Source organism: Cnephaeus nilssonii (assembly GCF_951640355.1).
Source record: "Cnephaeus nilssonii genome assembly, chromosome: 4".
NCBI classification, from domain to species: domain Eukaryota; kingdom Metazoa; phylum Chordata; class Mammalia; order Chiroptera; family Vespertilionidae; genus Cnephaeus; species Cnephaeus nilssonii.
The window spans coordinates 52517523-52532836 of NC_137075.1; the positions used below are offsets into that span (position 1 = coordinate 52517523).

The 15314-nt window shown below is 39.4% G+C and overlaps 1 protein-coding gene across 2 annotated transcripts in view; it reads left to right on the forward strand.

Annotated features, from left to right (window-relative positions):
* AP4E1 (adaptor related protein complex 4 subunit epsilon 1) overlaps positions 1-13449 on the forward strand; it is a 68620-nt gene extending 55171 nt beyond the window's left edge. For both annotated transcript variants that reach the window (XM_079767613.1, XM_079767614.1), the window contains 4 exons: positions 2206-2760; positions 3962-4152; positions 7753-7910; positions 10406-13449. In XM_079767613.1, the coding sequence (XP_079623739.1) occupies positions 2206-2760; positions 3962-4152; positions 7753-7910; positions 10406-10566 (1065 nt within the window). In that variant the 3' untranslated portion in view covers positions 10567-13449. The remainder of the gene's footprint in view (positions 1-2205; positions 2761-3961; positions 4153-7752; positions 7911-10405) is intronic.
* Positions 13450-15314: the final 1865 nt, after the last annotated feature.

Here is a 15314-nt window from a genome sequence, read left to right on the forward strand (position 1 = left end):
ATTTTCCATTTGGTGGTCTGAAGAACGTACCTAGTGCAAAACTGTGATTAGAGCTGCCTTTTCTTCAGTTTTACATTATCCCAGTTCTTTCATCCTCCTTCTCCCTTAGTGGAATTTTCTCTCCATCCCTGTCGACACTAGGCCAGACTCCAGGCTACATTCTTTACCTGTATCTCTGTCTTTTACAGATTCCATTTCTGTCAGACTTGATATCATTCCCTCCTAAGAAAAAACAAATGCAGCCTAACAGTATTGCTTGCAGTAAATGGCTTGGTGTCACTCGTTTCAGGAGATCCTTTGCTGAAGTCTTTGTGTAGGCTCAGGGCTTTCTGGAGCAACACATTACCATCATTTAAAACATGTTTCTTGTTCATGTCTCGCAGCCACAAATTTAATGTATTTTCTATCTTAACTAAGTACTACTTTTCGCTGACTGTAGCTATAACTTTTGCTCTTTGAGTTGCTAACGCAGACTAGTACAAATTTCTTTTTTCTTCCCCACAGTTTCACAGATAGAAGATTTGTTCCTAGCAACCTCAGCATATGATTTTCTTGGTTTCTTATTAAGTCAAGAACTTTCACCTTGTCATTTAAAGGAAGCACTGTATTGCTTCTCTTTGGCATATCTAAATTGCCAGCTTCACTACTCTTGTATTTTGGGGCAATTATTAAGTAAAATATGGGCACATGAATTACAAGTACTGCAATACTGAGACAGTTGATCTGATAACCCAGAGAGCTAAGTGACTAATGGGTAGGTGTCATTTACAGCCTGGATATAGACAAAGGAATGATACACGTCCTGGGATTTATGTAGCGGGACAGTGAGAGGTTTTATCACACTACTCTGAATGATGTGCAATTTGAAACATGTATTATTTATTTCTGAAAATTTCCATTTAATATTTTTGGACTGATGTTGACTGTGGGTAACTGAAACCATGGAAAGCAAAATCACAGATAAGGGGGACTACTGTATGTCTAATTCAAGCCCCATGGCTACTGGAAATGGAAATCCTTCACCCACCAACCCCCACTTGTTTTTATGTTAAAACAGTGTTAGTTTTTGTTTGATGACTTCTGAATTGAAAGGGAGGAGACAGACTCATCTATTACCTTTGAGAGTTGGAAGAGATGTTGGGACTTGAAAGAATGAGAGAGTATGGACAGGGAACTAGAATTCTGGTTAACTAGAATCATGTGAAGGGTGGCCAAGTGGTGTTACAGCCCCCAGGAAGGTGTACGCATGGACTTAGACTTAGAGTAGTGAGTGCCAGTCTGTTCTACTGATTTTAGATAGGACTTTGAGAGGCAAGGGGGACACTTGAGTCATTTCTTCTTACATAGATTTGCAGGCCATTCCTCAGGAGGGTTAGCTCAAAGATGGCAAATTTACTGTTCCCATCTCTCGAATTCATAGCAAACATCACTAGTCACTTATAAAATTCTTTCCTGCTCTGTGTTCCAGTCAGCCATTGCCATTTGATTCTTGAGGTAAAACCAGTTTTTCTTCCCTGTTTATTGACTCATAGGCCATGAAATCATGATTATTGTATATTACTGAATCAGAGTTTGAGCCATCCCTGTATTTGAGGAGAACTCTGTAAGGAAACTCAAGAACAAAAAAATAGCTGGGTTTCTTACTCTTTTTAATTTGCGCAATTCTGTACTTTAGTATTCTGAAATCTAGCAAGTTTTTAGAATTGTTTACATTGGACTTTTTAACATTTCTTTCTTTTATTTTATGTATTATTTATTTATTTTTATTTTTAAATATATTTTTATTGATTTCAGAGAGGAGGGGAGAGGGAGAGAGAGAAACATCAATGATGACAGAGATCATTGATCAGCTGCTCCCTGCACACCCCCTGTTGGGATTGAGCCCGCAACCTGGCATGTGCCCTCACTGGGAATGAAACCATGATCTCCTGGCTCATGGTTGATGCTTAAACACCCAGCCATGGCCGGGCTGATTTTATGTGTTATTAAATGAGAAATAAGATTTAGCTAGTAGTTCAATGTTATATAGCTATCAGAATTTCAGGGCTTAAGATTTTATTTATCTCTGATTTCTTTTTTAATCGGTGCTTTATACATAGAACTTTAGCAAGCTATTAAATTGCTCATTTGAAATTAAGAAAAATGTTTAAAACTCGTGACTAGAAGAATGGTTTCTTTTTATATTATTATGTTTCATTTTCACAGCTAGGAAAAGCAGATACCATCTCTCACAAGTTCAGAAGGAAATCAAAAGTCAAAGAAACCATAAGTGGAGAAACAACCAATGCTCATAATATGACCCGTTCTTCCTTTAGTTCTCCTACAAATGTGACTTATGAAGAAGATTATTATTTGGATAATTTGCGGGATAGAAGAGACAAAGAATTAAAGAATTTTACTCTCAGTGCAGAACTTTTGGATTCTGAGTCACTCACAGAACTGCCCTTGGTTGAGAAACTCTCAAATTGCAGGCGGTCTACACCTTCTTTGTTTGCTGATGACAACATGGAAGTTTTTCACCCTCCTCAATCCACCACAGCCTCACTTGCCAATGAAATCTCCTTAGCTTCTTTGTTGGAAGAAACTACTGAACACATGCATTCAGATCTCATGGAGGTCTGCAATAATGAAACCATGTCATTGTCTTCTTACAAAATTTGGAAAGATGATTGTTTATTGATGGTGTGGTTAGTTTCTAATAAGAGTGGTTTGGAATTGGAAGGTGTTAACTTAGAAATTGCTCCTGCAGAAAATTTCAAGGTATGACAATGAATGGTTTGTTATTTCTTGCCTTAGCGTTTGCTTAGTGTTTCTGCTGTTGGCTCTTCTGATGGTTTATGCATTTTTTTCACATTCTTCCTTCCTCTTTAGCAAAAAAAGGTACAAGGTATGACAGATTATCTAATTAATTTGTGTAAGGATGAATTATTCAAAAGATTCAAGGACACATAATAAAGGTTGTATTGGAGAAGGCCACAAATACAGGGGCGGGCAAAAGTAGGTTTACAATTGTGAGTACGTGAAACACAGAGTTTATTCTTGTATTATTTATTAATTTTTGCATTATTTTCCATGTGAACAACTGTAAACCCACTTTTCCTCCACCCTATATAAAATGAGTTTTGATAGAGCACAGTAGTTAAAAATAGACTCTTGACTCAGACTGCTTGCCTTTGAATCTTGCTTCTGCTGCATATTAGCTGTGTCCATGGTCAAGTTATATACCTGCTTTGTGCCGTAGTTTCCTGGCATTTAAAGTGAAAATATTAATAGTGCCTTTGCATTATAGAGTGCTCAGGCTTCAGTTGTTTCTTGCCTGGCTCCAAGAGACTGCCATTGTGATTTCTGGAAATTAATGCTATTTGTCTTATTGTGTGGCTGTCCTTGGTGGAGTTATAATGAGATTTGACCAGTAGGTCAGTATTCCACAAAATTGACCTAATTTCTTCTGTGAGCTAGATTGTGTTGAATGGGGTATTACCTGGGCCTGACCAGGGCAGAAGTTCTAGATTTGCATAAGAATCACCTGTGGAACTTAAAACAAAACCAAACCAAACCCAATTCAGTAGCCTGAGCTCTACCACCAGAAGTTGAGTAAGGGTGGAGAATGGAAAGGGAAGGCACCTCTTTATATCTTTTAACTCTCCTAGCTTTAAAGATCTGGTGCTAGCCAGGATTGAGCGCCACAAGACTAGAGTTTAATACATATTTTTTTGGTTCTTAAATTATACAGAGGCTTTTTCATTGTAATGACATTTGTTACATTTTTTTTTTCCTCTGTACTATTAGTTCTTGATTATCTGTGCTAGTGAATTTTTCTCAAGTGAAGTTGTTATTCATCTTCATAATGTAGTTATTAACATCTCAGTAATGTACTTTACTTAATTAAATAGAAATTTGGTATTCATATGATAGTCTGTATTGATCCCTTCTTCAATACTTGCATTACTTTTATCTACAGATCACTGAGCAACCCGGATGCTGCTTGCCTATAATAGAAGCAGAGAACACAAAAAACTTTCAATATAGTGTGCAGATGGAAAAACCTTTTACAGAAGGGAATCTTTCTGGTTTTATAAATTATCAAATGATGAACACTCATGCTGTTCAGCTAGAATTTTCAGTAAACTTATCACTGTTAGATTTCATTAGGTAAGTATTTTCTGGAATGTTAACTCGGGTTATTCAGTCATTCAGTAATGTTCATTGGGCCTCTTCTCTGGACAGAAGTACTATGATAGGTGTGCTAGGGATTATAACAATTCAAAACTAGACACAGCCCCTACTGTCCAGCCTAGGGAGGAGACATTGAACAATCATATCAATACATATATAATTGTGAATTTTAGAGAAAATAAATGGTACAGTGACCCATTATATTATGGGACCCTATTTAGGGTGGGGTTGGTTGGTGATCCTGGATAACTTCTGAGAGAAACTAATATTAAAGTAATGTTTAAACTGAAATAACTTTAAAGATTCCACATGGCTTTTCTTAAAGTTTTTCAAATTTCTCATTTGTATTTCATTTATTTGATTAATTCTGTTTATTAAGCTTTAGAGATCTGCAGGAAAATTACTCAGCAAAGTTACTATACTTTTATTAGACACTAGAGGCCCGGAGCACGAAATCATGCCCGGTGTATGAAATTTGTGCACAGGGGGTGGGGGGGAGTGTCCCTCAGCCTGGCCTACACCCTCTCCAATCTGAGACCCCTCAGGGGATGTCCGATTGCCAGTTTAGGCCCGATCCCATAAACTGGCAGTTGGACATCCCTCTCACAATCCGGGACCGCTGGCTCCTAATCGCTCACCTGCCTGCCTGCCTGATCGCCCCAACCTTTCTGCCTACCTGCCTGATTGCCCCTAACCCCTCTGCCTGCCGGCCTGATCTACCCTAACTTGCCCCCCTGCTGGCGTGATCGACCCTAACTTGCCTCCCTGCCGGCCTGATCGACCCTAACTTTCTCCCCTGCCGTCCTGATCGCCCCTAACCACCTCTGCCTTGGCCCCCAGCCTAAGCCGCAGCCTGGTCTCCCTCTAGTACCCTGCTGCTGCTGCCACTGCCAGCCTGAGCCTGGGCCCTTCGCAGCCACTGCAGCTTTTTCCAGAAGGACGTCCTGAAGCCGTCTGCCCTAATTAGCATATTACCCTTTTATTAGTATAGGTGATTATATTAGTACTAGAAGCCCGGTGCACGAAATTTGTGCACGGCGGGGGGTTGTCCCTTAGCCCAGCCTGTACCCTCTCCAATCTGGGACTCCTGGAGGTATGTCCGACTGCCCGTTTAGGCCTGATCCCACCAGGACATCCTTAGCGCTGCTGCAGAGGATCGGGCCTAAACGGGCAGTCGGACATCCCTCTCACAATCCAGGACTGCCTGCCTTCCTGATTGCTCCTAACCGCTTCTGCCTGCCAGCCTGATCACCCCCTAACCACTCTGCTGCCAGCCTGGTTGATGCTTAACTGCTCCCCTGCCAGCCTGTTTGCTCCCAACTTCCCTCCTCTGCCAGCCTGGTCACCCCTAACTGCCCTCTCCTGCAGGGTTGATCACCTCCAACTGCCCTCCCTTGCAAGCCTGGTCCCTCTCAACTGCCCTCCCTTGCAGGCCGGGTGCCTCCCAACTGCCCTCTCCTGCTGGCCATCTTGTAGTGGCCATCTTGTGTCCACATGGGGGCAGGATCTTTGACCACATGGGGGCAGCTATATTGTGTGTTGCAGTGATGATCAATCTGTATATTACTCTTTTATTAGATAGGATAGAGGCCTGGTGCACGGGTGGGGGCCATCTGGTTTGCCCTGAAGGGTGTCCCGGATCAGGGTGGGGTTCCCTTGGGGCGTGGGGCGGCCTGAGCGAGGGGCCTGTGGTGGTTTGCAGGCCGGCCACGCCCCCTGGCGACCCAAGCGGAGGCCCTGGTATCTGGAATTTATTTTCCTTCTACAATTGAAACTTTGTAGCCTGGAGCGGAGCCAAGCCTGCTGCTCCCTCCGGGGCGGCAGCCATTTCTGTGGCAGTTAATTCACCTTCTACAATTGAAACTTTGTAGCCTTAAGCGGGTGAGCCCGGCCAGGGTGTGCGGAAAGCTTTGCTTCCCCTGTTGCCGGGGGCAACCCTGGCCTGCTCTCTCAAGCTCCATTCTGCTGCCATTTGTTTGAATTTGTTTACCTTCTATAATTGAAACTTTGTAGCTTGAGTGGAGGCTTAGGCCTGCAACGGCTATGGAAAGCTTGGCTTGCTCTGTTACCTGGGAAACATTGCTCTCTGTGGCTGTAGCCATCTTGGATGGGGTTAATTTGCATACTCGCCCTGATTGGCTGGCGGGCGTGGCTTTATGTAGCGGAGTGATGGTTAATTTGCATATTACCATTTTATTAGAGAGGATTTAGCATTATACTAAGCACCATTCAGTGTTACCAAAATAATTGAAAACAACGGCCTAACTCTTCTCTCATTTAGTTTTACGAATATATTATACTGTATTCAAACATTTTTTTAAATTTATTTTTTTAATCCTCACCTGAGGATATTTTTTCCATTGACTTTTAGAAAGGATGGAAGGGAGGGGGAAGGGGGAGGGAGGGAGGGAGAGAGAGAGAGAGAGAGAGAGAGAGAGAGAGACATCAACGTGAGAGAGACATATTGATTGGTTGCCTCCTGCACATGAGAGAGGGAGAGAGAGAGAGACATCAACGTGAGAGAGACACATTGATTGGTTGCCTCCTGCACATGCCCCAACCGGGGACAGGGATGAACCTGCAACTGAGGTACATTGTCTTGACCGGGAATTGAACCCAGGACCCTTCAGTCCATGGGCTGATGCTCTAACCATTGAGCAAACCAGCCAGGACTGTATTCAAACATTTTTTTAAATGAAGGCTGCTTGAACCAAGAATGCAGAATACCCGGGATTGTCTGTAAAACTTTTAAACTCTCCACACTCCAGTTGTGTTACACTACTTCAGTTTTTGCCTACTCTTTAAAGTCTTTTAGTATGAACATGTCTATCTGTGAGAGTATTTATACTCATGTTGCTATATAAGAACTTACATTCTTTGACTGTGAGATGTCTCCCATGGTGAGCATTCATAACCCGAAGAAGCACAACATATAACACAATTCTTCTGTGTATATTAATAAAATCCTCTGTCTTTAAAAATATTTTCCTAATTATAAAATTGATATATACATATTATAAAAATTTAAATGCTGTAGAAAAATATAAGTAGAATATAAAAGTCCTCTATAATTCTACCTCAATATACCACAGTGTTAGCTATTTGATCTTCAGTCTCATGGATCATTTTAAAAATATGTACATTTGCTAAAATCTTTTCTCTTGGTTTAATTTACTTAAGGTGTTGGGTCTTTATATTCACGCTCCTGTATATGACTTTAATAGAGTGTCTCCTTATCCCCCAATCCAGAGTGTATATAAAAGAAAAGTTTTATGTTATATTTGATTCATGAAATTACTTGATAACATTTTACTGAAATCACTAATACTCAGAAAAAGAACTAGGTGACTTATTAAAAAACATTTGCACTTTAATAACATTTCTTGCTTTCTTCAGGTTGGAGGATGAAAAAATGGTTAGCATTCCAATCATATTTAGCTTAAAAACATGATTTTTTGTGGGACCCAGATTTACAGTAATTGTTTTATTCCCAGGGATCATTTAAAATGTATGTTTTTTTGTTTAGAATCATTTCATCCTTTTGGACATCAATCTAATTTTAAACATTATTTTCAGACCATTAAAAATCTCAACTGAAGACTTTGGCAAACTCTGGTTATCCTTCGCAAATGATGTGAAGCAAAATGTAAAAATGTCAGAATCTCAAGCTGCTCTGCCTTCTGCCCTGAAGACACTGCAACAGAAACTGCGACTTCATGTTGTTGACATTATAGGTTCGTAGAGTTACGAAAAGGCAATCCCGTGTTTATAAGGCTTTCTCACAATCAGAACACAGATAAACTCTCAAAAGTGTCAGATTTCTTAGAGCCATATTTCCTGTTATTAGTATCTTTTAGAGGAGTGTGTTCTTCAGATTTTATTAAAGAATTTTTGTGGTAAAATATACATCACAAAATTTGCTACTTTAACCATTTTTAAGTGTTCAGGTTAGTGGCTTTAAGTACTAGGTGTACCGGTTAATAATGGCGGATTTTGTAATTAAAGAAAACATGATAATTTCAAGAGAAAGATCAAAAGTGCTTTATTCAAAGTAATGTCCATTGCTAGCTACACATTTCCCCCATCTTTCAGGTAATTTGTGGATACCATCCCAATAGAACTTTTCTTGTTTTGAGGCAAACCATTCAGAGACCAAATTTTCCACTTCTTCATATGTTTTGAAGTGCTGCTCAGAAAGTGCGTGTGCCATCGATTGGGACAAGTGGTAATCTGAAGGTGCAAGGTCTGGTGAATATGGGGTGTGGGTTAATACTTCCCAAGCAAGATCTTTTAAAGTCTCTTTAACTGGTTTTGAAGTGTGTGATGGTGCGTCGTCATGAAGCAAAATTACTTTTCCGTATCTTCTGGCCCATTCTGGTCATTTCACGATCAAAGCGTGGTTCAAATTGATTATTTGTTGTTGGTAGCGACCAATATTAACAGGTTCACCTGGTTTTAGAGGCTCATAGTACACCACACCCTCCTGACCCCACCAAACGCAGAGCTTTGTCTTCTTTCCAAAGTGATTTGGCCTTGCAGTCGATGTTGATGGTTGACCTGGATCAACCTATAATTCTGTGTGTTTGGGATTCTCAAAATAAATCCACTTTTCATCGCCAGTCACAATTCGATGCAAAAAAGACTTTCTTTTCATGCTGTTGAAGCAACATTTTACTGATGACTTTTAGGTTTTCCATTTGTCTTTCATTCACTTGATGTGGCACCCATTTTCTTCCTTTAAAATCTTTCCCATTGCTTATAAACGATCAGAAATCGTTTGCTGAGCAACGTTTAATCTTTCTGCAAGTTGTTTTTGAGTTTGACCAACAAAAGGATGATTATTTATTATCATCCAATAATGCTTGTAATTGTTGGTCTACAACTTTTTCGGTTGACCTGGGCTTTCTTTGTCTTTCACATCGAAATCATCATTTTTAAAGCGTTTAAACCAGCCTTCACAAGTATCTTGAGATGGAGCATGTTCACAATAAGCTTCCCAAAGTATACGGTAACTTTTTCTTCAAAATAAAGTAATGAATTAAAACTTCCCGCAAATGCTCTTGTCTTTGGCACTTAATTTGACATTTTTAAGCGTAAAAATATCTATGATGTTAACACCTTCAGCAAATTTGACATGAAGTTTTGAAGCTTGCTGTCAATGTAATAAAATAGCATACATATCAAATCGCATATATATCAACATATGTGTAACTCCATCTATTGAAAAAAATCCGCATTATTAACTGGTACACATAGTATATTCGTATTGTTGTGTAACTATTGTCACCATCATCTCCTGAGCTTTTCCTTCTCCCCTAACTAAAACTGTACCCATTAAACAATAGCTCCCATCATCTCCCTCTCCAGTCCCTGACACCTACCATCCTATTTTCTGTCTCTATGAATTTTACAATGTTAGGTACCTCATAGAAGTGGAATCATACAATATTTGCCCTTTTGTGATTGGCTTATTTCACATAACATAATGTCTTCAAGGTTCATCCATGTTGTGGCATGTGTCAAACTTTCCTAATGAATACTTTTCCATTGTATGAATATACCACATTTTTATCGATTCATCTGTCGAACACTTGAGTTGCTTCCACTTTTTGGCGACTGTGAATAGAGGTGTACAGATATCAGTGTTCAAGTCCCAGAAGTAGAATTGCTGGATCATATGGTAATTCTATATGTAATTTTTGGAAAAATAATATCATTTATTATTTTTTAAATGCTTTTTATTGATTTTTAGAGAGAGAGGAAGGGAGAGGGCTAGAGAGTAACATCGATGAGAGAGAAATATCGATCGGCTGCTTCCTGCACACCCCTTACTGGGGATTGCGCCTGCAACCCGGGCATGTGCCTTGACTGGGAATTGAACCAGTAACCTGGTTCATGGGTCAATGCTCAACCACTGAACCACACCAGCCAGGCTATCATATTGTTTTTCACAGCAGTGGCACCATTTACATTTCCATCAGCAATGTACAAGGGTTCAAATTTCTCCATGTCCTCACTAACCCTTGTATTTATTTATTGTGATAATTGCCTTCCTCATGGGTGTGAAGTGGTAAGTGGTATTTCATTGTGGGTTTGATGAGCATTTCCTTAATGAGCAGTGATGTTGAATATCTTTTCATGTGTTTATTGGCCATTGTGTATCTTCTTTGTAGAAATGTCTACTGAAGTTCCTTTGTATTAAAGAATTTTTAATTTTTGTTGTTTGTAGGCAGTGAAGGGCTGTTGGCCTGTCAGCTGCTCCCATCCATCCCCTGTTTGCTGCATTTCCGAGTTCATGGTGACGTATTAGTCCTATGGTTTAGATCCTCCTGCTCTTCTCTTCCCGACTATTTATTGTATCAGTGTCAAAAGGTGATGGAGGGATCCTAGCAGTAGCTCTTATATTTTACTCCATCAAAACAAATGGTTTACATACATAAACTTATTTACCAAAGTAAATAATTCATGGTACTTCTAATGAAAACGGGGATAATTGCAAATTGTGGTATTATGTGTTTCCTTTATGATTCCTGATCAAGAAAGATCCCCAAGAAACTGTATCCTTAACCTTTTACTCAGGATTGTACAGTGTGTTTGGGTCCTAAAGAGTGACCCGAGCTAATGTTATAAACTGCTAATGCTTTATATATCACTTAGTGTAGAGGGACTGAAAATATTTATTTTGTTATAAGTAATTTTATAGCAAATTTACTCTAGTGCTAGCCGATTTGTAGTGAAGTCAGGTTTGAGTTCTGCATTAATGTGGGGGAGACATGGAATTGATAACCCCAGACCTAATTCACATTTGGCTTTGGAATGCAGTGTGTGCTTTTTGGTAGGCAAGTCATTACTTTCAATTATGTTTTGCTTAGATCAGTGTTGAACTAAGTTGGCACAGCACACACTTAGTTCAAAAGATCCATGAGCATGCTGGGTATTGGGGATCCAGTCTCTGATACAGTTATTATGGATAACTTGCTATACATAATTGCAGATAATTTGGCTACAAAGTTTGTTTTCCATTTGTGTTTATTTTTAATATTAAAAATGAATCACTGTATTTTTATGTTAAAAACTCAGAGCCATTTACAAAATATTATCATAGAGAAACAAAACCCACAAGAGCACACAGTACTAAAGCAAACATATAAAAGGACTTTTTAGTTATGGCAAATCTTTTAGTTAGTTACCACTTTGGTTCTTTTAGCAAGTTGAAATTTGTGACTAGAGTATAAATGGTAAAACCATTTTCCTGGCCTTTAAATCCACTAGTACTCAGTGGATGCAACCGAAACAGTGACTAAGTATACCATACAGGTCTTCAGTAAAATACATCATTTTCATGTTATAGTTGTGCCTTTGTGGACTCTGTCAGAACTATTATCAGTCTAATATGGACCAGAATCTTGAGATTGTACATTAAGGTTAAAAACGGAAATTATATTTTATAAAACCTTATGGTGCTGTGGAGATATTTATTATTTCTCTTTTCCTGACACTTCACCATGGAGACTATTCAGGTAATATAGTTTTAAGTCATTGAAGCTAGTGCTCTGGTTACTTGGTACTGTTTGTCGCCCAGGTGTGGAATTCTGGTTTTAGTTTATCTCATTAATCATAGCTGATCTGAAAGACGCTAAGGGGATTCCCCAGAGCTGATAGATTTCATTAGTTATTTGTGTCTAGCGTATTCCTTCCTAAAAGCAAAACAGTATTTTTAAAAATTAAGTTTTAAGTTATTCATTTAAAAAAATGTCATACCTTGTTACTTTCATGCTTTTAAAAACAGCAAAATCTTGTTATAAGAGCAATGAAAAGTGACTGGAATTTCCGGTGTAGGTTTCTCCTTTTAAATAGAAGGTGAGATTCATCCTCAAGCTCCTAGCAGTGTCACGGTGAAGGGAACATGTTGTCTGTGGAGGTGTGGTGGACGCTGGTGGCTGCACCATCAGCTTCCTCTTTATTCCTGCCTCTGTCAGCAGCAGCCCCTCCTGATTCTGCTGTTACTCTGACAAAGAGATAGGAAGTGCCCTCTCACTTTGCAGAGGGATGCAGTTTGTGGCACTGGAGATGCCCCCCGATTTTTTGTGCCCTTACTTCCATCTGTTTGCATGGTCACTGAGGCTGGGTTGAGTGCAGAGCAGTGGATGGAAGGTGCCCAGCAAACCCGAGGACAGCTGATCTGGGAGAGATTACAGTGACCTGCTGCTTTGTTACAAGGGTGCAGCAGCAGTTGTCATCAGAGACGTGCTTGGCCTATAGATTGTCTAGTGGTGAGAGTTGTGCAGTGGTAGGTGAGGGCTGGGAACATGATTTTGGGTCTTCCAAAGGGAGCATGGTGTTATTTTGTTCTTTCTGAACCCACTAAATAAAAAGTAGGGTTACAGGATTTCTACTGAAATGTTTAGTAGAATGTTTACAATTTTTATATTTTTATGGTTTTAAAAACAATAGTAGGAAAGAGTAGATTTTAAAGAACTTCAGAGCACTATATTTTCTGTCTAAACTAATTCAGTGTTTTAAGTTCTAAATCAGACATCACTAACTTTTTTTGTATTATAGATGTGACTACAACGTAGGGAGAATGATTGCTGTTGGTAGCTCATCTCCTCACCTTATAGTCATAATTTAGTCAAGTGAAGGGGCATCATCTGGAATAAAAGCGAGGGGGTGGGGTTACTCACCTGTGTGAATTTTGTGCCAGGCATCTTTGCTGAGAATGCAGGTCGCAGCAAGTGTGAATCTGGAGGGAATGAAGGGAAGACAGCAAAGTCTTAAGAGCAGGTGGAAGGATCACGCTCCCACCAGAATAGTCCCTGCGGAGGAGGGCAGAGCAGGCTCAGGGAATGTGGGTCTGAGTAAGGATCCTTCTAAAAAACTGCAGATGGGAGCTGAGCAGGTACCAAGTGCTTAAGTGCCAAGCGTGCCAACACAGCCTATGCTCTGCAGAGGAGCATTGTTTTAAACAATATTCTATCACCTACCAAAATGGTTGTGGTAAAAATGCAGTATTTTATTTTTTCCTTTATTTTATTTTATGTCAATAATATTTTAAAATATTGAGCTATTTGTCTTAATTTTTATGGATAAATGTGGTCTTTGTCTCATGATTGTGAGCCACTAAAGTGCACTGAACCTATTCATATGTCTTTAAGGTGTTTTGCTGTGTTAAAATTTTAGGAGGGAAAAATGCAACGGAATAACAACTTAGTAACCATTAATTACCTTGTTTTGGAGTTGAATTCTGTAATTTGAAATAATTCAGTTAAACATCTAATAAATACAAAGTGATCTATACTGTTCTTTGTTCTGTGTATTTTTTATCTAAATAGCTGAATAATAAGTAGTACTATTCAGTAATTTGATAAGCATTAGCTAAAAAAAAAGTAGAAACAATTGGAATGGGATGAAAAGAGTAAGTTACTCATTAAGGCCCATAAGAATCTGGTCTAATTAGTTATTAAAAATAAAGATATTGCTGTTTTTATGTTATGTTCTGAGAGAACTTTGTGGGCTTCCGACAGGTTAGAGCGTGGATGATCTTCAGGTGCCTGTCCAGACACCCTGCTTTCAGTCTAGCCTGGACAGAGATCCCAGAGTTCTCTTTCTTTAATGCCCTCTCCTTACAGCTGCCTCCAGATGGATGAACCACAGTAAATCAGATAAGACTCTGGATCTTTGGGCCATCTTGTATGCATATTGTAAAACACAAAGCTAAATCAGAAGTGGCTTTTAAACCTCACTGATTTATGCCTCCTATTGGCTAAAATGTAGGGCAGGAAAACATACTAGTACTAAGATTTGAAGCTCCATCTTTGGGGCACTGAGGAGTTTAAACGCCCACAGTAGTAATTGAAAGGAAAAGGGCTCTTGAAGGGCAGTGGCTTGCAGCCAAATGGACCAGGGTTAATGATTGAAAGTTATTGGTTTGTGTGCATAATGAGAGACTGAGCTTTTTATGGTGGAACCATCTGTATATTTTTATGTCCCTTTTGTCTGGCACATAATAGGCACTCAGTAGTAGGCAATTGGTTTATTGAATGAATGACCTACCCCCTCAGAATAAGTAATCTGAAACCAAATAATGTCCAGGGATTGATTTTAGTAATACTGTGGCTCTCTCAGAAATAAAGTGATCTGATGTGGTTTACAGATATAAATCAGTGAAAAAGGGTTACAATGAAAACACCTTGTGCCAATTTGGAGAGAAGAAACATAACTGCTTGATGAGATTCTTGCCAGCCTGAAGGCTAAGTCCTGTGAAAACTTGCATGGCATTTAAGAGCTCTCTTAGAAATTATGACTTGAGCCTGGCCGGTGTGGCTCAGTGGTTGAGCATCGACCTATGAACCAGGAGGTCATGGTTCGATTCCAGGTTGGGGCACATACCAGGGTTGTAGGCTCCATCCCCAGTGTGGGACGTGCGGGAGGCAGCCGATCGATGATTCTCTCTGATCACTGATGTTTCTGTCTCTCTCCCTCTTCCTTCCTCTCTGAAATCAATAATAATAATAATAATAATTTTATATATGTGTGTGTGTGTGTGTGTGTGTGTATATATGTGTGTGTATATATATATATATATATATATATATATATATATATATATATATATAAAGAAATTATGATTTGGAGGAGGGGTACCTGTCTGAATTATGGCAGATGTCCATAAAGTTTTACCAGTCTAAAAGAACTTGTGCTAGGACAGAAAGCAGTAGATATTTGATCAGTGAAGTTAAAGTTAAATATAGGGAGCTAGTGACTATGGCAAGGCAGATTTACCAGCTAAATTAGCATCACCTATTTAGAAAAGCACAATGATAATGGAAGAGGCAACTATATTGACATTAATAGGGTTAATAGCATCAGGAAAGTAGGGAAGGAACAGGCCCTCTGGGATAAAGCGTCAGGAAAAGGAGATACTTAAAAGGAAATGTGTTTCATTTGTATCACATGGGAAAATTTATGCTAGGTGCATGAATCCAAGATAGGAGGGTACCCAAAAAATGAGGCCCGGAGAGCCCTGAGCACTTGAAGATGGGCCTGGATGTGAGGAAAGCACAGATGATGTCGAACTCAGGAGTTGCTTTGGAGCAGCTGTAATGCTGAAAAAGCAGTGGTTTGCAGCTTGTTTGTGG